This window comes from Nannobrachium achirus (assembly GCF_963921795.1).
Source record: "Nannobrachium achirus genome assembly, chromosome: 20".
Taxonomy (NCBI): Eukaryota; Metazoa; Chordata; class Actinopteri; order Myctophiformes; family Myctophidae; genus Nannobrachium; species Nannobrachium achirus.
Window position 1 is genome coordinate 36,745,118 of NC_137827.1, and position 22,964 is coordinate 36,768,081.

Sequence of the window (22,964 nt, forward strand, 5' to 3'; positions counted from 1 at the left end):
CTCTAGATAAATAAAGGTTAACAAGTCACTTTATAAACTGCCAGAATGAAATCAGATAAGCATAAGGTATATATGAAGTAGTAGTAGGTTATCAGATAAAGAGAAAAGTCCATGTGGGAGAAATTGCGGCTGGCAAATGTTGTCATTTACTGATTGCAGAGGCAGTGCAATAACAAGATACTCCAAATGTAGTAGTAGACCACAACAAGATGCTGAATTCCCACGAGCTCCTATGTCACCACAGAGAAAATATTTAAATATTTCTATAAATTCCACAAATCTGTCTGTCTGTCTGCATGTCCTTTGCATATGTCCAGAACCATTCATCCTATTGACTTCACACAGTATTGCTGAGGGCCCAAGAAAGTGCAGTGTTGATGTTGAAAGTGTCTTAAAACAGTATATTTTGTGTGCCCAAAACTTTACTAAAACATCAATATGCAGCATATGGGGTGCCCGGGTGGCACAGTGTCCCTACAGTGTCCCTACCCACCACCACAGAGGTTGTAGGTTCAAATCCACCGTGGTGCAACCGGTTTTGTTGGGTGTCTACACAAACACAATTGGCCTGTGTTCTGGGGAGGGAAGCCGGGCAGGGAACGTGATAATTGTCATTGCGCATACTTCTACAGGCTGGGTCGGCACTTCTCATTGGGCAGTTTTGGTGTTTTGGTGGTTTTGGTATATGTCCTCCTGGTGGGGGCTCCTCACTGGCAGGTGAGCCAGTAGGATACAACAGCAGTGACAACTAAATTGGGGAGAAAAAGGGGGTAAAAAAGAATTGGCTTCTCTAAATTTGTTTTTTTAACATGCACATGAAATATGTTTTTCCCTCCCTGGTGCCCTTAATTCCACTGTCCTCTGAATGCTCCAGGCAAGAAGGTGAATTTCACAAAAGAGATAATTAACTGCCTTGTGTTCTCTGTTACAGACATTGATGAATGTGAGACAAACTCTCACCAATGCAACCCCACCCAGGTGTGCATCAACACAGCAGGTGGATACACCTGCTCCTGTACAGAGGGATACTGGCTGGTTGCTGGACAGTGCCAGGGTAAATACATCTTGCATGCTGGTGTCGCCTTGACCGAAAAAATATGAATCTAGAGAGTGATTTCTATGTGTTAATCTTACTGTGTGAACCGATCTACAGTACAAGCTCACAACATACTGTATTACATCGACTTGTAGATTGTCTATTTTTGAAAATCTTGTGAAATTATTTGAAAGTCTTTGAAAATGTTTTGCTACGACACCATACTGAGAATCGGGACACAAGGGTTAGTTGTTAATTTTACTGTAACTAAACAGTAACTTTAACCTGAATCTTAGTGTTCCATATAGCTTGTGGAACCGAATAGCCACTCAATGGACTCAATGGACACGGCTGCCATGTTCTAGTCAGTCATCCTATTACAATGAATGGTGTCCACGTGCCTTATTGTGAAATGCAAAATCTGACATAACACATCCCAATTCATTTTGTGTCTCGAAAGCCCAATCTCAAAGGAAAATCCTTATCAGCCTTACCTACCACATAAAACATTTTTTTCTTCATCTGTTCAAAATCTACCATAAAGGGATATTTTCCTATCTATAGCCTATCTATAATACTCTTATTAATATGACAAATATGCTTGCTTTATGCAAATATGTTGGAAATCAACTAATCACCCAAAACAATAAAAACTATTGTCCACAAACCCTCAATTGTCACTGCATTAAAACAGATGGGACAAATAAGTATATGGGTATGATGATCTGCAAAATTAGTTATTAATATGAGTACTCACTACTCACACAATATAGTTTCCACCTTTATGCTAATAAAGGTTCACTTTTAACACTAAACCATGGACCTCAAACAGTATTATACCATATATACTCATACTGTAAAATAAAACTAAAATTAAGTGAGTAGAGGATATTGCAGCCTCCCTGTTACATCTCAATCTACTACCCTTTTGAAAGTAGCTGAAGAAATGGATGTGGTAAATGTAGGTCCTAATGATCTACAATGTCCATGGAAATCTGTAAACATTGTTTTAAATAATATAGGCATCCGATCCTTTTCCACTGTATGCATTATGTCACAGTAATACACAGACATTCTTAACCGAAAACAACAAACTGAAATGCCCACAATCTAAAAAAAATCTACAATTTATGAGCATGTGTTTACATTCACACAGTGCATGCTTAGTTACAGACATACTGTGTAGAGCAAATATTAAGAATTGTCAAAGTGGTGGCCCTTAAAGGTGGATATAGTTGAATTGTTTGAAGTTGGTGCTGAATGTAACAAATTACCCACTTTAATTATAGACACATACTATATGAATAAGGTGTTTGTTCCTTGTTTTCCTCTTGGTTGGCCAGATATTGATGAGTGTCGCTATGGTTACTGCCAGCAGCTGTGTGCCAACGTTCCTGGTTCTTATTCGTGTTCATGTAACCCTGGCTTTCTTCTCAACCCCGACAGCAGGACCTGTCAAGGTACAATAAACACACTCACACACTCACACACTCAGTCACACACACACACTCAGTCACACACACTCAGTCACTCAGTCACTCAGTCACTCACTCACTCACTCACTCACTCACTCCCTCACACACACACACACACACACACCGTAGGTATATGCATGCACACCTAAAGTACAGACATTCACAGGCCCATGCAAGTATACAGTAAATACATACATCTTCATGCTGCGTCAAGTTACAGTCTACTAGTGATTTTCAATATCGAGATGAAGCTGCAAAGTGATGCTGAACACTTCTGCATAAAAGGCGTGATGTGAACTTAAATGCAAATTAAAGTTGAGCTGGCCTCAACTTTTTTCAGTGATCCAATGATCACTGAAATCACAGTCAAGCAACAAACAATCATATGTTTTTATTTCACCATTTTGGTAAATGGACTGCTTTTCCGATATATAGCCGCATAGCGCCTTTCGCCAAAGCATTTTAAAATGTATTTCACAATCACGCACACACCAACCGTGGAGGAAATCATGCAACGCTCATAAGGAGCAGTTCAAAGTCTTGCTCAAGTCAAGAGGAAACAGGGATCGAACCAGGAACCTTGCGATTCCAAGACGTCCGCTCTACCTCTTGAGCCACTGCTGGCTCAGCACTCCCCTTCTCTCTCTCCACAATTCCTGCTCTGTTCCGTAAATGAAAGTAAAACTCATTCTGCTCTTAACCATTTCCTTGTGCTATTTATCCCTACCCATTTCATTCACGCAGTGTAGCTTGAGCAACGGAACATTTTGTACCTTTGTCACCACTAGTGTGAACACAGCATTACAGTACACAGGCACGCATACACATCCATAAGCTTTCTGACTATTGTTTGTGTACAATTCACAGTACAATTCAGGAATTTTGCAGACACTCTTATACAAATTGGCACATTTACATGCACAAATATTGTCCTGATTAATTTCTCAGTGTGGTACATGTTTCCTTAACTGCTCTGCCACTCAATCCAGATGTGGATGAATGTGAAGATGAGCCATGCACTCACGGCTGCTTTAACACGTATGGCTCCTTCATGTGCAACTGCGATGAGGGATTTGAGCTGGCGTCTGATGGCACTTCATGTATTGGTGAGGAAAACTATTTTTATGTGTTATACTGTATATTGTTCCACTAAGTGCTCTTTAGCAACATTAACCCTGGCGTCCGAATTTTGGGCATGTCAATATAGGTGAAATATATCATTTCTTTTCAATCAAATTCACAAAACAAATTCAGGCATTTCCAAAAACAACAGATCTACAAATTCACAATGTGTCACATTGTTTTGCATTGTGAGCTTGTGGATTGACTATTTTCACTATTTGACTTAAGTATATATAGTGTTAACATAAAGTAATTGTGTTCTGTACTGAATTAATGCGATATCTCATCTTGGGTAGGCTACTAGTAAGCCAAACTAGTCTGTCAAATCAGTAGGTATGAAGTGTCTTTCATTCTTCACTTCGTCATTCTCAGCAATCATGTCATGGAACAAGATGCGTGTTTGTATGTGTTTGGTTTATGTTTTATGAAATTAAATTTAACGTTATGTATATAGCAGTACATTTAAATTCAACTTGATGCACTTTATTTACATTAACAGTGGAATGAGATCAGAGACAGGGAATTAGAAATGGGGATAGAAAATGTCTAGTCAATGTTTTTCATTAGCTCAGTTTTGTCAATAAACACATAACAATTCACTATGCTTTTTCCTGCCGTCCATAGACTTGGATGAGTGCAGCTTCTCTGAATTTTTATGTCAGCACAGATGTGTGAACGCTCCTGGCTCTTTCGCCTGTCACTGTCCTCCTGGATACTATGTATATGAAGACGGCAGGAGTTGTGAAGGTAATATCAGGGATGAGAGAACCTCAAAGAATGTTACCGCTTAATGTTACCGTTGAATTTTGAAACATGATTTGTAATGTGATTTTGTGCCAAATCTCTGCTGAACTCTGTGATTAAATCATAAGAACATAAGTTTGCACATGCAACAAATGTACGTTTTTGCAAGGACACTTACCATGTAACATAAAAACTTAGAAAGCGGGGGAAAGTGTTAAACATAAAATATAAAAGCTGACATGCATTAATTTAAATAATTCGTTTTTTGTTCATTTATTCACAAAGCTTAAAATGTGCTTTTATTGGGGTAATAAAGGTGGATGTACCTTCCTAAACGTCACTTTGGATGCTTCAAAATAACATGTTGAAACAGTAGTGGTAACTTTTTATGTACATATTGTTAGCAGATCAATACTTATGCTCAATATTTTTAGTACCCACTACCCATTAATATTTTGATGTGTTGATGTTGTTGTTTGATGATGATGATGATGATGATGATGATGATGTTTTAACTGACTATGGCTGTTGTGTGTTTGATTTTGAAGATATCAATGAATGTGAAACTGGTAACAACACCTGTACAACAGCACAAGTGTGTTTCAATTTCCAGGGAGGCTACACATGCCTGGACCCTTTAAAATGTGACTTACCTTACATTGAATTGAGTGACAAGTGAGTACACTCCCTCTTTTCTCACTTATCTCATTTTCCTCCTCTTAAGACCATTAGCAGTATGTAGGAATGGTTTCACTTAGCAGTTGCTATGTAATGTACAACTGCTTGCATTTGTATGTTTAGGTTCTACACACAGAAAATAACTGAATGCATAAATTAGGTGTAAGGTGTCCTGAATGTCAGAGATTCTCAACTCCTGTCAGAAACCTGACATCCAAGTGTAAATTACACTATAAACAAAAACTAGATCCAATGTGTTACCATTAAATCCTAAAATGTACTCCTAAATAAGGGAATTCCTATCCAATGAATTTCCTTACACTCTGAAAACATCTGCAATTGTGATACTGCTTAACCCCTCTTGGTTACTTGTCAGGCTCCAATACATCATTGCGAGGGCTTGGAGCACAAAGGGCATAAGTGACATTTTCAGAATTTTAAAGGAGAGCTTCTCATTGACTGTAATTATTTAATTACAACCGAAATATTTAAGCAATATATACTTTTATACAGATTAGGCTTCAAGGAATGTGTTTTAAAATATTTACCTTTTATGTTGTTTTTAATTAAATAATTAAAACCATTGAAAAGCTCTCCAGTAAAATTCTGAAAATGTCACTTATGTCCTTTGTGCTCCAAGCTTCATTGAACTTATATATCCAACATAACATGGCTGTCGGGTGGAAACCTTGTATGTCCGAAACTTTTCAGGAAGTTGAAAAAAGAACCTGTGTTGGATCAGATGTAGTTATTTAATCACAAGCAATTGTTAATAGTTTTTATTGGTTAGATATTTATAATACCCAGAGACAGACTTAACAACTTTCACTCTTGCTTAATTTTCTTTCTTCAAAAATAACAGATCTACAAGCTGTTTTTGTCTGACACAGGCGTTAATAGTTGAACATTTTAGACACAAGGTCTCTGCCCTACAGCGACAGTATTGTCTTTAATGAAAATCATCCTTTGCTGTGGCATTTTGTTGTTGGCATAGGCTGTACGTACAGGTATTTCTTGGCAAACCTAAAAGACACCCTCCCTCTCCTCTCTCCAGTCAGTGTATGTGTTCGGCTGAGAACCCTGCCTGCAGGGACAAGCCCTTCACCATCCTATACCGACACATGGACCTGTCCTCTGGTCGCACTGTGCCTGCAGACATCTTTCAGATGCAGGCTACCACGCGCTACCCTGGTGCCTTTTACATCTTCCAGATAAAGTCCGGCAACGATGGACGAGAGTTCTACATGAGGGTGAGTCTTTTTAATAATACTCTCTAAAATAGTGCATTCTAAAGATTGCTGGAATAGATCGAATCACTCTACAAACATGGATATGCATCAATCAACCAAAGAGAATACCTTGTTCCTTGTAGAGCCAGCAAAAACACATTTTTGTGGGAAGTTCAATTTTTCCTCCTGTATTGGCTAGTCCTGCACAACAAATGTGTTGGCTTAAATCTTAAATCTCTGGTCTGTATTTCATCGCCACAGGATAATAATCACAAACTGTAAAATAGAGTGGCGTGTTGTTTTACGAGACAGCTGTCAAAAATTTAGGTCATTGACTATCACTGAGTAAGAACACCAAAGGTGCTGGAATTCACAGAGTAAAGGCAGTAAATCACTAAATCTGTACAGCTGAAGTTACTCCCTGAACCCTTTGGTGATCTCTTTGGTGATGTATCTGTATTTGTAAGGTAATTAGTCTTGGGAATGAACAGTTCTTGAGCCTTGTGACCCGTAGGTCAGGAGCCTGTCTCCTGCTTCCATAGCATGAGGCAGCTTGATGTACAAGTACACCCACTGGACATGGCATTAGTATGTCTAAGGGATTTACCTCCAATCCAACCCTTGATGCAGTATGCCAATCAAGGACACATTTTTATTGCCTTTGGTATGACTCGGCCAGGGAATGAACCCTGACCTTCCAATCTCAGAGCGGACACCCTAACCACAAGACCACTGAGCTATTTCAACCAGGTGGATATACAAAAAAAAACATTCCAACATTTACTTATTTGTATAACATGGTACTGTAACAGAAGAAACAAAATAACAACCATTTGAATAATAACCATAATGAACCATAATGAATAATAAATAATTGCTGTAAAACAGCAAACAATTCCCCCACCCCTTGAGTATGATGTAAGTGCAACATGAGCCCCGGTAATATGTCATGTCCATTGGTTTAAACACATCAGCAACATTGGGTGTTGCAAGTATCTGTGGCCAGCAGATGGAGCTAGAAGTACATAGGATGTCTTAATGTCATAATGACATTGCACAAGCAGACTTAGATAATCTATTTGGTCCATTTGGTTTCAATGCATACAGTATTTCCTATGAATGTATCTGTTTTTCCACCCCCATCCGCAATGTTAGTTCAAATATCTCATGGAAAATGCATTAACTTTACCTGACTTTGATGTCACGTTAATGTGATATCTTATCCAAAACTACAATTTACCTATTGTAGATTTAGATAAGATATCTCCCTAGTGACACTGGTGGCTTGGATTAGATTTTTGTTTTCTGCAGTCATCACATTCCATTAGTTCCTATGATTCATATCTCACAACCCCCCCCCCCCCCCCCCCCCCCCCCCCCCTCTGTCCCTCTCTCTCATCTATCTATCTGTCTATCTGTCTATCCATCTATCCATCTATCCTCATCTATCCATCTATCCTCTTACAGCAAACAAGTAATGTGAGTGCCACCCTTGTGTTGTCGCGTCCCATCAAAGGACCCAGAGAGTTGATCCTGGACTTGGAAATGGTCACAGTGAATAACGTCATCAACTTCCGAGGAAGCTCCATCATACGGCTCACCATATTTGTGTCCGAGCATCCTTTCTGATGGGGCCAGTGTGTGGTCTCAATGCATTACACCTCCCCCCCGAGGACCTGTTCCCAGAATTGTCCCATTTCTCCCAGTCTAGGCCCACAGCCAATGGCAGTTCAGCTGCGGCATTCTCAGCTGCAGTTGATGGTTTGCTCTCAGAGAGCTCGTCCTCATAGTTTTTTTAATTACCATGTCATCATCGACAAAGACGCACCCGATAAAGGCTCAATAAAGATCAGATTATGGCAAGAAGTCCCTCTGCCATCATCCCCGCCCTGTTTTAATGTTTAGTGGACTTTGTTGCTTGATGTCTGTGAGATGGACGTTCCACGCAGAGGGATATTTATGGTGTACAATTTTTATTTTTATTTGAGAATATTTCGCCTGACAAAATGGCTTAAATTGCTTTCATTGAACCAAGCAATGTGTTTGTGTTGTTTTTGCATCCTAAACACAGTCCTCCTGATCTTTTTTCACAACTCTTATTGTCTGTCATCCCTTTCAGATAAGCTGTGAAAGTGAGCTTGCAATATGTGAGTCAATCTATGAAGACATTTTTGTGTCTGAACCCAGAGCTCAGATATGGCTGTATTTTGTTTACTTATTGGGTATCAGTTGAGCTGCAATGTATATATTTTTAATTAGACTGCACTTGTCTGTCCTTATCAAAAGAAAAAAACATGCAATGTAACTTTTTCATTCACATGCCCTTATGCAAACTATAATTGAAATGATTTACCAATCAGCGATTGACTGAATTGAATCATCTTAAAGTTGTCTTTAGATTTTAATAAATCTATTCACCACACTACTTTATGTGATATAAGTAGGCTCTTGTGGCCAGTGATGTTTGTTTTCTGGTTATATTGTCTAATCTTCTTCAATGAGAACCTGTTAAGTGAACCTGGTCAGTAAATAAAGTCATACTAGACCTGAGAAAACATGTATTGTGGAATTATTATCCGGATGATGGAATTATTATCCGGATGAGTAACACTAGAACTGTGCACTCCTCAGAGTGCATATTTCTGCCAGGCTGGGTGGCCTACCTAAGGTTGAATGTCTTGGCCATGCCTTAGTTTCAGCCAGGTGGAGATGATCAGTGAATCATCACACACTGTTTCAAAGCATAATGAGGACTGAGGATTGATTGATTGAAGACTTTATTAGAAGTTTGCATAGGAAAAGGTACAGTTTCATGACAGTACAGGAGGATGGTGAGGACACACCAACATCACTCGTGTGTGTGTGTGTGTGTGTGTGTGTGTGTGTGTGTGTGTGTGTGTGTGTGTGTGTGAGTGAGAGAGAGAGAGAGAGAGAGTGAGAGTGAGAGAGAGACTGACTGGCTGTGGTTTCTTATGAAATTGATATGTGCTACTTGCTACTTCGATGATGCCATATGAGATAATATGACAGCTGACGGGCAGTGATGGTATGTTTCACTGAAGGTGCACGTGCATTTTTAGAGGAAGGAATTCAGCGCAGTTTAAATCCGGGAAAGACTCAATGCAATGACGAGAACAGCCTCTAGGCACCTGTGTGTGTGTGTGTGTGTGTGTGTGTGTGTGTGCGTGTGCGCGCGCGTGCGTGCGCGCGCGCAGAGAGAGAGACGGTGGGACTACACCAAAAAATGTGCACATACGCGCGTACTGTCCGTGAAGAGGCTCGCGTATGCGTAAACGCTCCAGGCTACACCAAGGAGGGAGTATATGTGAGGAAGACCAGATAGTCTGTGTACAAAACGCATAGGCGTGCTTAAAAAATAGAACCGATCCTATTTTTAGGGAATGCGTATCCGTGGTTCGCGCTATCCGTACGCCTGGTGTAGCCGGCTGAATTGATATACATTGGATCTATCCAAAACGCACATACGCGCGCGCGCCCCGCATACGCACGCATACGCACTGACGCGCGCGAAACGGCTTGGTGTAGTCCCACAGTGAGAGAGAGTGTTTGCGGGGGGTGAGTGATAAAACGTAAGTAGCCTACAAGGTAAACCCACAGCTGCACCGACAGGAGACTTCTTTCGTTTTAGTCCCAGGGAGAGTGAACTGCACCTTTGGATATACAAAGTTTTGCCTCATTGATAATAGCCGGTGAGTTGGGCTGTTTATCTTATTTAAATAATGTTTTTGTTGTTTGTTATTTGAGATAGGCCTATTTGAAGTATTGTAATGAGTAGGCTAATGTTGTGAATAGTTTATAACGATGTGCCGTTCGTGAATAGTTTCCCGTTCGTCGGTATTATCTAACTTATCTCCAGTAAAATAAAGGGAAAATGTATTTTCAGTTCCGGTTGGTAGACTATAACAAATGTATCCATCCAAGACAGACTGACAGAGACTCATAAGAACAAGATACAGGATAAACAAGTGAAATTGGAAGTGATAAAATAACAATAATAATATAATAGCCTAATAATAACGGACAAATGAGCAGACAAATTTGGAACTGTAAACTATACAATTTAAGCTGATAAATCTCTTGGCTGAAATTGTTGTCCCACATGAAAATGTTTGTTTGTTTGTTTGTTTGATTGATTGATTGATTGATTGATTGATTGATTGATTGATTGAAGACTTTATTAGAAGTTTGCATAGGAAAAGGTAGTTTCATGACGGTACAGTTCACTGGTAGGTCTACAAGGTCTACTAAAAGGAGATCCTAGAAAAGACTAAGCTTATTTCCACAGGAAACCATTTAAGTATCTCATATAACATTGAATGACAGACGAATAGAAAGAACAAAATACAGTAAGTCAATACAAACAATGTATTCTCTGTTTCCTAAAGAACTGGACTGGAGAGACAGACAGGGAGACTGTTACTGAAAACTTTTTTTTTTCTTATTTTTTTTAATTTATTTAAAAAAAACAATCGTTTAAATTAGTAATAGTTAAGTTAAAGGCCAATTACTCGTAGGCTAATAATAATCTATGGACTATGGACTTTCTTTTCCAGGTATGGCAATGGAATGTTTTAAAAATTGCTGCAAGAAGTTGATCAAGAAGGAAAAGGAGCCTGAGACTCAAGGTAAAATGACATGGATGCATCTATGGATATCAAAACCATTTTGTAGACGCTGTTTGTATGACCGTCTATTTTCTTCTCACGTGAAGTGATTACAGTCAAGATGCCCCCTGCCAAGGTGGGAATGGGTCCCGATGAGGCGAGGAGGAGCATCGGGGTCTCTGAGGACTACCTGTTGTCAAAGCTCCCTCCAGACGGAAGAGAGGTTCCCTTTGTCCTGCCGACGTTCAAGCCCTCTTACATCCAACCTAGAGGTTCTAATTATCCCAACTTACAATCTGGGCCACAGAGTAAGTAGCCGGCTACAGTCAAACCTGTTTTCTGAGTTGGTTACCGCAAAGAATGTGCTGTTGCTCAGTGAGATTTGATTTATCAATTAACCGGATCACTCCTTGGTGCTACTGTATACATGTTGTCTTACTTTCAGATATTTGTTTAGAATGTATAAGACGTGTGAGTGAAAGTGCATAACTGCATACTTGTACTACTAGTATGAGAAAGAATCCTAGTCCTCATAGACGTAAAGCTGGCTCTAGATCCCAGACCTGATTCATAAGTCATGTAGTGTATACAGACGATTAGCTGGGATTGCTTTGCATTGATAATCAAGACAAGTACGACCTACTGTATTCCATTTGTCATCTTCAGTCCTGAGGAACATATTAAGCATTGCTGCCATTCTGGCTATTGAAGGGCCTGGACAACAGTTAAACGTAACCTGGAGGAATAGACAATTAGCAGTAGGCTCCATCACCACACTCACCCAAGTCCTGCTTTTATCCATAGGTTCAACCAGGACAACGTATGCAGAGAGGAAAGCAGAGCTCTCAGGGACCAGTCAGATCGCCTACAACACAGAGTCCACATTCCATCGTGGTCAAATTGAGTACATTTCTCCTGGGTCAGCCCGCCGCAACACGTTGATAAACAAGTCCTTAAGTCCCCAAGGTAACATCATATTATCATAAATAAAATCATCATCAACAAGTTAATTCTAGGCAACTTGCACACTATCAAATACTGTCTTAAGGATGGAACATTTTATTTGTAAGGTAAAATTCTGTTAGTTTTTTACCAAAGTGCAATTGGTGCAAAGTGCATTGCGGCGAACATTTATGTTGGATGATCACCTTCAGTGCTTACAGTACATTCATGGAAGCAACGTATTTAACCATGATATCTTTTTTTTTAACTATATTGTTGTGCACTTCTAGGTTGGGATGTTAAAAATGAGAGGCAAAGGCTATGCAGTTCCATGTTTGACCTGTCCCACAGCCAGGTACGTTTGTTTTATATCTAATCTCTAGTCACACAGCGTTTCTCACCCTGCGTAAAAACAAGTCTAAATATAGCTACAGTCTTTTTCCAATGACCTCAGTGTGAACATTTTTCAAAAAAACTTGCTTGGAAAACAAGGAAAATGGGGTTATAAGCTAACTGAGACCTGTCACAGAATGTTCCCAGCTGCGTTTCTCAACCAGTGGGCCACTGTTCTGAGTCTGACAGGATCACAGGCAAAGAACACCTTTATAGAGGGATATTATATGCATATATTTGGTCCTGACTTTATGCATTGGGTCACGCACAGTCCATCCAATATTGAAGCGCCAGTGTGAAACCGGTTGAGTAACAAGTAAGTCCACTAAGCCCTAGCCCTGTAATAGAATATTTTTGATGGACATGCTTGTAGCATGGCTGCAAAAGTGAAAGGATAAATGCTAAAACCACATTTTTGGCCAGGAAGTCGAATATGTATAGACTACATGAAACTTCTGGAGACCACATTGGTTCAGTGTCATCTAGATTATGCTGTTACTTCATGGTTCTGTGGGCTTTCAAATCATGTTATAATCAAGCTTCATACAGCCCAGAATAAACTGGTCAGGGTCATGCTGAACCTCATTCTCCGCAATCACACTGGTGAAGTCGCTTCCAACAACTCTGTTGACTTTCGATGGAAAACAGAGCTACACAATTAAAACTCTGTTTAGTACAGAGTCATCCATAATACTCCCAAGTCAGAAACAGGAACACTTATAACACCAGATCCATTACAGCTAATGTGTGCCTGCCCGCAGTACCCAGATACAACCGAGTGGTTGGGAAGTACACTATCTATGTATTATTCAGGCACTATAGAATGGAACAAACTGCCTTTAGATATCAAGATGATCACAACTCAAAGTTTCTTGTCCTGTTTTTGCTTTAAGAAGGAAACCGCTTATGTACAATATGAGTTTTTTTATGTGTTGGCGTGGTGTTGGAGTCACAGCAAAAATCTAGATTTGAATGTTAATATATCTAGCTTGCTGTGTTCTTTGGAGGTAGGGTTCTCATTCTGCCATTAGAATGTCAGAGCGATTAAGCATCGCTCTGACATTCTAGAGTGTTTGGTTATGAAGTATACTTCATAACATCCGGCAAAATGCATGTATGTGAACTTACATTTGTACAGTACCATCTGTCAAAATTCACAACTTGATCAGTAGCAGTAATAGTTTCAAAGTAAAAACAAAACTAACAAAATCTGAAAATACAATATGGCAAAACAAGATGAGAAAAGTCAATTTAACAATCAAATATCTGTAGATAGAAAACAGGGCAGGATTCAACAAAATAGATGAGATAGAGAACCCAAACCCCCAAAAATATATAATTTCTTTAAATAAACCCATTTACAGAAATTAGCTTTTAATCTAAAAAGATCCACACTATTTTAACTTCCATCTTTGAATAATTGCAAAGTTTAGCATTGTTTTGGAGGCGAGCACACTGATACATTCCATATTCTTTTATATTTTAGTAAAGGTTCTCTATTTATTTTATTTGTATTTAGTCTGAATTTCTTATTTATCACACACCTTGATGTATCCTTGTATGTATCTATGTGTAAGATCAGTATATGCCTTAAGTGTTTCTTATCCGCCACGTGTTACTCAGCTCAAGCTGTAGCGCAGCTTTGTTCCCTGTAATTAATCAGAATTACAATAACACTTCAAGTATAAAGAGTGAAGTTAAGACTACTTTATGGGGCGAGTCCTCTACATTACACAAAGGATAACACATATCCGCCTTTCATTGGATCTCCATTACTTAATATGAGTGTTTGATTGTCTGTATTATGCACACTCTAGTGTCTCGCCCAAAACCATGATAAACAACACAATGTGTATACACATTGTTTGTGGTACACGTCAGAGCCATGTTGGCTTACAGCTATACTGTGGGAACTCCGCCAAAGCGGTTGTAACGAACGTTTCCAGTTCTCGATAGCAAATGCCAAATGATGTGTTATTGTACTGTATGTCTTTTGTCAAGTATCATGTCAGTGGTGGTGACCGGCTATTTGCAACCAGGGCATGATAAGTTTGGAATAATCTGCTTGAGGAAAAACACTAGTTGGCAGACATTGTGAATTTTTTAAAGACACAACCTTGCAAAAGTGATGTTGTTTATTCAGAGGTCCATTCCAACTCCAGAATTTTGTTATACTGTATATCCCATATTAAGCTACTGGTCATAATGGAGTCATGATCTGTCCAAATCTTTTCCAAGAGTTGTAACTAATACATGGTTACAGCGCTTTCGGCTTTATATAGATGATGATGAAGATGATGATGAAGATGATGATGATGATGATGATGATGATGATGATGATGATGATGATGATGATAATTATTAGGATTTCTCTCTAGCGCCTTGACTCTGCCTCCAGTGTCCCGAGCAGCACCTCCTCTGTGATCAGCTCCATTGAAAGCAGCCTTGGTAACTATTTGTCAAACAGACTTGGTCTTTTCACAAACATTTTCACTTTTTTGAACCCGGTATGTTTGCTTGTGTCGTGTGGGTGGGTGGGAGTGGCATTGTTCCCCTACATTCTTCACAGTTCCCGATCGACCATCCTAGACAAACCCTTTCACTTCCTAACATCCTTAAACCCCCACAGGACCTCCCTGAGCAGGCTGACTCAGATGTGAATCACTCCACATTGTGCAATCATGTTCATGAAAGGGCAGACATGGCAATCACTCCCAAATGTTCTTTTTACTTTAGTCCAGCATCAGACATCTAGAGACCGTCCCTCATCCATAGTGACTTCCTCACTTCCCCAATCCCAATGTCATGAAACAGGATTATTATCAGAAATGTTTGGACTGGGGTGGCGTAATCAGGCATGACCAGTTTAATCCCTAAACTATTTTGTATTATAATGCAACAATTACCTTTGTATTTAACCATAATAGCCATAACCATAATAGCCATAATAAGTCATTTAGATTTTTCAAAACTTTCAACAGACTTTTGTGATTAATCACTTTTCAGGTTCACAAATAGAAGGAATTTTGACTTGGCAGGTTGTACACATCATTAATTCATTAATGTAAAACTGTACATTTCCTCTTCCTAAATCACTCCCATATTGCATTGCAGAGTCCATAACTCTGTCTGGAGATGAGCGCGAGCTGGGAAAGGTGTGTGTCAGACTGAGCTACCAAGAGGCCCTGGAGCAGGTGTGGATCACTTTGGTCCAGGTACGGTTACAGTACATCCCATGAGGAGAGGGGACCTTAGAGGGACAAAATGCTCCCTTGTTCTCAGCTGTTGTGTTGTTCAATGGGGCCTCTGTGTGTCTAGAGTCCTGCTGCAAGTAACCCCATCCCATTAGCTTGTGCTCCATTAACTTTGGCTCGCTCACTCAGGAGAAGGTTGAAATTTTGATTAACTGAGTGGGCCTGAATGATGCAGTACCTGAGTACTGTGGCCAGAGAGTACAGTGTGCATATCACAGCTTACACTGATAATACACACAAACACACATGCGCCACATATATTTTAGAGTACAATTTATTTAGTGCACACATTCTCAAGGACACATTCTCTCTGTAGTCTCTATATTCTATCTGTAGTTGCGCACGAACTACACACACAAATTGATTTTCACTGTCTCTGTAATTTCACTGATATTTGTTGCTGTTCATGACAAAGCACTTTTGTTAAATGGTTTATAAACAAAAATGCTTTGACTGCACTGTTGTCATCTTACATGTATCTCTTATCAGTGTTCAGACCTGAATCTCCCTGTCGATGGTGTTGAGCAGCAAAAGATTGGATTTAAAGGGATCATCACCATGGCAAAGCCAATACAGTTCAAGAGCTCAGTCAAGGAGTGCTCTCAGGTAATAATGACACATACCCCCCCTCTCTGGACCTATACCTTGAACCGATTACACATTTGAAACCCATTACACAACTCAGATTAAATGGCTTAAAGTGCAATGTCATGCTTGCTCTGGTTTGCTCTTTTCTGACCCTGTGCCATTTTACATCTTAAAAGATCCGGTACATTAGGTGGGATCAGGGAGGTTGGTAACAAGAGACGTTAGACTCATCCATGACATCATCATGCATAAGAGCTTTGCTGTTATCTAAAAACGTAATCCCAAAGGGAGTTTTGAGTTATCAGAGAACTGCAATGTAAGAATCTAAAATAAGTCCATGTACATAGTAAGGACTGTCGATACAACTAAAGTATTTCGCTATGCCAGGATTCAAGCGGTTATTTCCTTGTCATTCATCATTGCTAGGACCATGTGAACAGTGTGTTCGGGACAAACACATGCAGGGCTGGACATTTGGGCTACTTCCCAACAGCATATCCATCACTATAAGCAGAAGTCAAATACACAAATCACCCAGAACAAGCTCTCAAGCTGGTTAAGCTCCTGTTATATGTACACAGTGAAATCCTCAGTGTTAATTTATCCATTTGTAACTCTGAGAGTTAAATTAACAGGATTTTACAGTGTAATTACTCTTAAACACGGTCATTACAAACGGTCAGTTCCTGTTCCAGTGCCAGCTCAGGCTGCCTGGTTTGTCAGTAGCAGAAAAGGTCACTGCCTCTCTGACTGTTGCGAGTTTCCTTTAAGCCATTGTTAGGCATTGTTATATCCTCCCTTTCCTCTTCTGGCCTCTCTCCTTTTCACCTAACCTTTCTTTCTCCCATCTCCCTCCCCTCCCCTATCCTGCTCCTCATCCCCTCTTCTTCCCTAATCTCTCCTACTCTTTCCTCCAGGATGCTGCCTTCATGGAGACCTTTGTCTTCAGCTTGCGCCTGCAGCAGCTCCGCTGCAGTGCCCTGGTGCTGAGGCTCCAAGCGCACCAGCCCAGGAAACACACGGTGGCAGAGTGTGTGCTGTCTCTGAGACAGCTGGGTCCCCAGGAGATGGAGCACTGGCTGGACCTCAGCCCACCATCCAAAAGCGCTGTGGGTCTTTGTTTTCTTTTAATATATCTATGTAATTTTCAAGGGCGTTTCTAATTTATCATGTAGTAAAGCAGATAGAGAGTGAAAGAGAGACGGACAGACAGGAGAGGAGAAGAGAGGAGAGGAAAGAGAAAAGGGATGATGAGTGACATTCAGCAAACACCGATTCTATGATGCACACACTGACTAGACTAACCATTTGTGTTTCATCTGTGATGTTAATGAAGGCAACGTGTTAATTAAGATGAAATTACGATTTTTCTTTTTTATACAAACGTTCAAGTTCAATGTGTAGAGGGGAAAAAAGATAGTGCCAAGTACAGATCCATGGGGGATCGGTACAAAGAATATAGGGTTTAAGTCGTCAATATAAGCTTTAATATAATTGGATGTAAATTATATGCATATTAATACATTCTCACGACATGTACGAAGAGGCACTTGTTCACTAGCTAATTTTTGTCAGCTCACCTAGTCTTGTCTTCAAGTAATTAACTTTGTACACATGGTATTTCACTTGGTATGGTGCACAAGATAAATTATACATTAAATTAGTTTGTGCATAACAAATACACCAAATAGTAATAACTCACTGAGTCCATCCATGCATCAAATATTTGTGGTGTTTTTCAGCAGATGGTAATCTGCTCATAAAAAGACCTACTATATGCTACAGCAATTACCTGTTATTGGCTGATGGCTCTTGGCTGTTGTAGTCAAGAGGAAATACAAGTGTTATGGGAATGCCCCAGATTTCCCATAACTCATTCCTAGTGACAATTCCCTCTGTACAGCACTGTCTTTTTACAACCCCATGTATGTGCACAGTAAATAGGAACAACACATGATGGGACTGTGAATACCTCATAAACCTGTTCCTGTAATGTATTGTAACCTGCTGACATGTACGGCAGTAGACCAGGTCCAAACAGGGCAAGAAGGAATCCTGTTGCATAATCACAAGGAAATCAGAGGGGATTAGTGGTGGAAATTTGGAATAAAAAAAAACTACTGGAAATGTAAGATATTGGAAGTAGGTCAAATATCAAACACTTTCAGTGGCAGAGAATAAAAGAGATAAATGGACTGGTAAGATCTGGAAAAAGGTTTCATTAAAAAATTTCGACATTCTCCACACTTTAAATTTCACTTTATAACGGCTTGATTCAATATTTAGATATTGTTAATTTAGTTGGTCTTATTTGTTTTATTACTTCATTACTTCATTTAAGAAAATGCAGTGCATATATTAAAAAAGGTAACACATAATTGAAATAAGTAATATATAAGAAGGGGGTATGTCTGATGAAAATGAATATGAAAATAAATATTGAATCAAGCAACAGCTGTCTGGGGTGCACACAAAAGCCAGAGTAGACATTAAAACCACCCCAGAAGTGAAAGTGAAATACTCCTTTAAGAGATCAGGCGGTGAGTCATCATTAAGCTCTCAGAGGGGAGCCTTCATTTACAGAGTGATTCCAGCCATCCACTGGACACAAAACCTCAAATTATCCACTGGACACAAAACCTCAAATTGTCCAAAGTGCTGCCAATCATTCAGTAGACGCCCCCCACTCCCAGGGTCAGAACACAGCATCACATGGTCTTTCACAGCACAGTGTGGTAACAGGGATCGATCATATACAGGACAATCCTCAGTGTTCATTTGTTAATCCGAGAGTGTACAATTGTAAACAAATGGGTCCATTCGGTTACAATTGTACACTCTCAGAGTTATTAGTGGATAGGTTAACACAGGATTTTACTGTGCGTCTTCAGTCCAATTGTTACACTAAATAATTATCTTTGGCACAGGTGCAGTGTAGTTTGACATGCTTGTTTTGAGGAATTGCAAATGTTTTTTTGTGTTACAATGGATGAATAACCCCTTGTAGTCAAGTATATAGGGTTTAAGTCAAGTTTACAATCTAATAGTGTAAAAATACATAAATATTAGTCACACAAACAATCAAGTATTGTGTGTTTATACTGCAGGTGTGCCACGCTGAGCTACATCTAGCCACCTGCTTTCAGCCTGTCAATGGACGTGTCCAGCTCCAGGTTCTTGCAGCTCAGAACCTCCCCGCATCGTCCTCACCCCTCACCCAGGGTAAGTGGTGATTTAATTCAGGGTCAACGTGGAGCATTGGGGGACGAGGCCCGATATCCGAGTGGTCAGGATAGTACGACATGGACTCGAAATTATCGTCGTTGTCGGGTGGAAACCTTGAATGTCCAAAACCGTTTGTTTTGTATAATCATTTAAAAAATGAGTTAAACTAGTGAAAACAGCCGATCTACAAGCACACAACGCCTCGCGGGTAGATCTGCTGTTTTCACTACTTTTGTGCGACGGTCTTGTATGATGAAGCAGGGCTTTGCTTTACGAAAAAAATGAACACATTTGAAACTTGGAGATACGAGGTTTCTGCCCGACAGTGACGTTATGTAACATCATACTGTGGCGTCTAGGTGGCTGACGATCTGTAGACCAGCTTTGCAAGCTGGTAAAAATACCCAAATAATTAACAATAAAAAGAAAAGAGCTTTGGAAAAACAACTGTGAAAATGTGTAAATCATGACTATAGAGCATAGTGTAAACACTGCCTGAATTAAAGGAGCACTCCCATTTTCAACATTATCTTCATGATTAGTGGTGCTAACAACTCCTGATTGGCTTTGTGTTTGTGCAACATGTGTTTTTCCAAGGGCTTTCCCATTGCATGACCTAACTTTGACATAAGCCTTCCAAGGATTTTCCCATGGCGTTATAACTAACTACACATGACATCACAGGAGATCAGTATATACTGTATATATTGCGCAATAAGCACCGCTCACTTCACACAGCTGTGATTTTTCAATATACTGTAAGATGGCACAATTTACATCTACTCACTCTGTATCTCATTGGTGAGCTATTATATGCAGACACCTGCCTATTTGTACCTAACAATGGTCAACATGGACATACTGTAACCGTAACGCATCCGTGATGAGGGCCTTGCTACTTGCTTTTCCAGTCGACCGGGCACAATGCTCTGTTAGCTACGTATACGCAGTCAGTTGCTATGACGAAAGTGACTGTAAAATACTGGGCATTCTTTAAATGCCCCGGGGGGCCACATTCTATGGAGATAGTTACGTGATTTAGTGGGAGTTACAGTAGATACTGTATATTGTATTATTATTGTAGATAATACTACTGTAGTTCGAACAAAGCATAGTGTACATATGCTGAGACTTTTATGGGTTTTTAAAGCTGCAACCTGGAACTTATCTGCCTATTTGTAACTAACAATGACATCATCGATTAGAAAGCTAATAGAAGGGGCGCCCGCTGGCCTACTGGTCCAGGTTCGATTCCCGTCCCGGACGACCTTTGACGCATGTCACTCCCCGTCTCTCCCCCCATTTCCTGTCAGTCTACTGTCCTATCCAATAAAGGCATAAAAGCACCAAAACTAATCTTTAAAAAAAAGAAAGCTTATAGAAAATACAGCCTTTCTCTCTGTGGAAGTCGCAAGACAAAAATAACAAATATTTCAGTAAACCCTAACCCTAACCCATTTTTGTAGAACGATATATCACATGACACTTTTTCACCAAAGCATACATTTGGTTTATGTCCCCAAAGGCTTCTTCGTCAAGGCGGAGGTTCAGCAGCTGGGACGGGTGGTGATGAAGAAGAAGACTCGAGTGATGAAAGCCTCAGGAGGCCAGTGTCGATGGATGGACACATTTCACTTCCCCTTAGCCACTTTAGACCACGCCTCAATGTTGTCTATTAAACTGTACAGTCGCAGCTCTGTCAGGAGGAAACAGTGTCTCGGCCAGGTGAGCATGTTATACCAACGTATTTTATAGCTTATAGATTCTGAAAGGATGTCTTAGAAATCTAGTGGGATGGTATGAAGGGTTGTTAAAGGGTGCTCTTATAAAGCTCTTATAAAACCCTTTATAAATGAAGGGTTTTGCTGAAAATATCCTCTATATTTTAGAGATGTTGGATGATTAAATACAGAAAATAAATCCTGACAGTACTCATTTCACATAGACATTCAGTAGCCTAAATAAAACTGTGATGTCATCATTTAAAATCCGGTCAATGACATGTTTTACATCTCATGTCATGGTTCTCTACTAAAAAAGGAATGCCTTAACTACTTCAGCAATACTGTTATACGACACAATGTCATAGGATGAAACTAGACGATCTACAAAGCTTGATCATTAATAATAATGTCATGTAAAAAGAAAGAGTTCAAAGTTAACATGATCGCTATGTGTTCCATTTCAACCAGGTCTTGCTGGGATTCGATAGTCCTGTAGCAGAAGCCATGGAGCAATGGAAGGACACTATGGCCCATCCTGAAAAAGTGGTAAAAACATGGCACAGACTGAGTGGAACCTAGCTTTCAACTTCTGACTTTCCCTATAAAAGGGGAAAGTATTTTTTCAAGGGAAGGTCAACATGGACATACTGTAACCGTAACGCATCCGTGATGCAGGCCCTTGCTACTTGCTTTTCCAGTCGACCGGGCACAATGCTCTGTTAGCTACGTATACGCAGTCAGTTGCTATGACAAAGTGACTGTAAAATACTGGGCATTCTTTGAATGCCCCGGGGGGCCACATGGAGTTCTATGGAGATAGTTACGTGATTGGGAGTGTTACAGTAGATACTGTATATTGTATTATTATTGTAAATAATACTACTGTAGTAGTTCGAACAAAGCATGGTGTACATATTATGCTGAGACTTTTTTGAGTTTTTATTGTTTTTAAAGCTGCAACCTGGAACTTATTTTAATGAATAAAACATGTTTGTTTTTGTTTTTACCAATCTGTATGTTGTGTACTGTACAGTATGTGCAGTGGTCCCCAGACAGTGTGCTGAAGGACACTGGTGTGCTGTGAGACCAGCCCAGGTGTGCCTTAGGGTTTTGTGATAGCCACACATTATTATTGCACTCATTTCACAATACAGAGCTAATTCTGTACCCTTATCTTTTATTGTTTTATTTCAACCTGGTGTCCCTATTTTGAGCATTTAATTATTGGCAAACATTGAGATTAACTTGCCTATTGGTGTGCTTCATGCACAAGTTGGAAAACCACTGTGTTGGAGCCTGCTAATATAACATAACTGGTACATCTGCAGTCGTTGGTCTCCATACTCTTCCATTGACAAATGTTGACCCTGGTGTGAGGTAGGTCACCTCCTGGTTGGCTCATACGCTCAATATCTCCCCTGGCAAAGCTAGGATTCCCTCTCGAAAGAGTGGTTTGGTCTCCAATCCGTGAGACGGGTTCAAATTCCAGATGACATGAAACCTATGCATTGCAGCTTCAATGTGATTCAGTAGATACGTCTTTTATTTTTCAAATAAACTATTGGGAGATGTGGTATTTGCTTAACAAACAGCTGCTTAGTTACGTAAAAAGTGTTTGTTTCATTACTTGTGAATAACACAGCCTTGTTAGTAAGACTGAAGCTTTGTAATATCTTTTTCAGATTTTCTACTTCAATTGATGGTTTACATGGTTCTTTGTGTACATTGTAAGGTGGACAAGATGCAAAACTGATTTACATCCATCATAAACGTAAGCCCTTATAAAATCTGTCTGCGACATACTATGAGTATACTACTATGAGTTTTACCTCCAATTTAAACATAGCATCATATCACAGCAAAACATGTCAGCATATTGTGGCTCTAAACCTAGATACCGGTAAGTCTTTTTTTTATAGTTAAAAAGAA

General features: G+C 39.8%; 2 protein-coding genes across 2 annotated transcripts in view; both read left to right on the top strand.

Annotated features, from left to right (window-relative positions):
- Window positions 1-7,913, top strand: part of fbln5 (fibulin 5) — a gene marked incomplete at both ends in the record, with an annotated part of 15,924 nt that extends 8,011 nt beyond the window's left edge. Inside the window, 7 exons of the mRNA XM_080750041.1 lie at window positions 932-1,054; window positions 2,380-2,496; window positions 3,501-3,617; window positions 4,258-4,380; window positions 4,926-5,052; window positions 6,110-6,305; window positions 7,752-7,913. Of these exons, the coding sequence (XP_080606167.1) occupies window positions 932-1,054; window positions 2,380-2,496; window positions 3,501-3,617; window positions 4,258-4,380; window positions 4,926-5,052; window positions 6,110-6,305; window positions 7,752-7,913 (965 nt within the window). The remainder of the gene's footprint in view (window positions 1-931; window positions 1,055-2,379; window positions 2,497-3,500; window positions 3,618-4,257; window positions 4,381-4,925; window positions 5,053-6,109; window positions 6,306-7,751) is intronic.
- Window positions 7,914-9,950: 2,037 nt separating this feature from the next.
- On the top strand, window positions 9,951-21,819 carry tc2n (tandem C2 domains, nuclear). Its single transcript, XM_080750673.1, has 12 exons — window positions 9,951-9,994; window positions 10,859-10,930; window positions 11,017-11,217; window positions 11,714-11,875; window positions 12,142-12,206; window positions 14,623-14,692; window positions 15,359-15,459; window positions 15,988-16,104; window positions 17,004-17,195; window positions 19,194-19,308; window positions 20,837-21,036; window positions 21,504-21,819. The coding sequence occupies exons 2-12, from the start codon at window positions 10,861-10,863 to the stop codon at window positions 21,612-21,614; spliced, it is 1,404 nt and encodes a 467-aa protein (XP_080606799.1). The 5' UTR covers window positions 9,951-9,994; window positions 10,859-10,860; the 3' UTR covers window positions 21,615-21,819.
- Window positions 21,820-22,964: the final 1,145 nt, after the last annotated feature.

What these genes read in the sequence shown, in the direction of transcription:
- tc2n (XM_080750673.1), top strand. Translation starts at nt 10,861, where the DNA reads ATGGCAATGGAATGTTTTAAAAATTGCTGCAAGAAGTTGATCAAGAAG. An exon ending in TTGACCTGTCCCACAGCCAG is followed by an intron (nt 12,207 to 14,622) that starts GTACGTTTGTTT and finishes ATTTCTCTCTAG; the next exon opens with CGCCTTGACTCTGCCTCCAG. An exon ending in GCCCACCATCCAAAAGCGCT is followed by an intron (nt 17,196 to 19,193) that starts GTGGGTCTTTGT and finishes TTTATACTGCAG; the next exon opens with GTGTGCCACGCTGAGCTACA.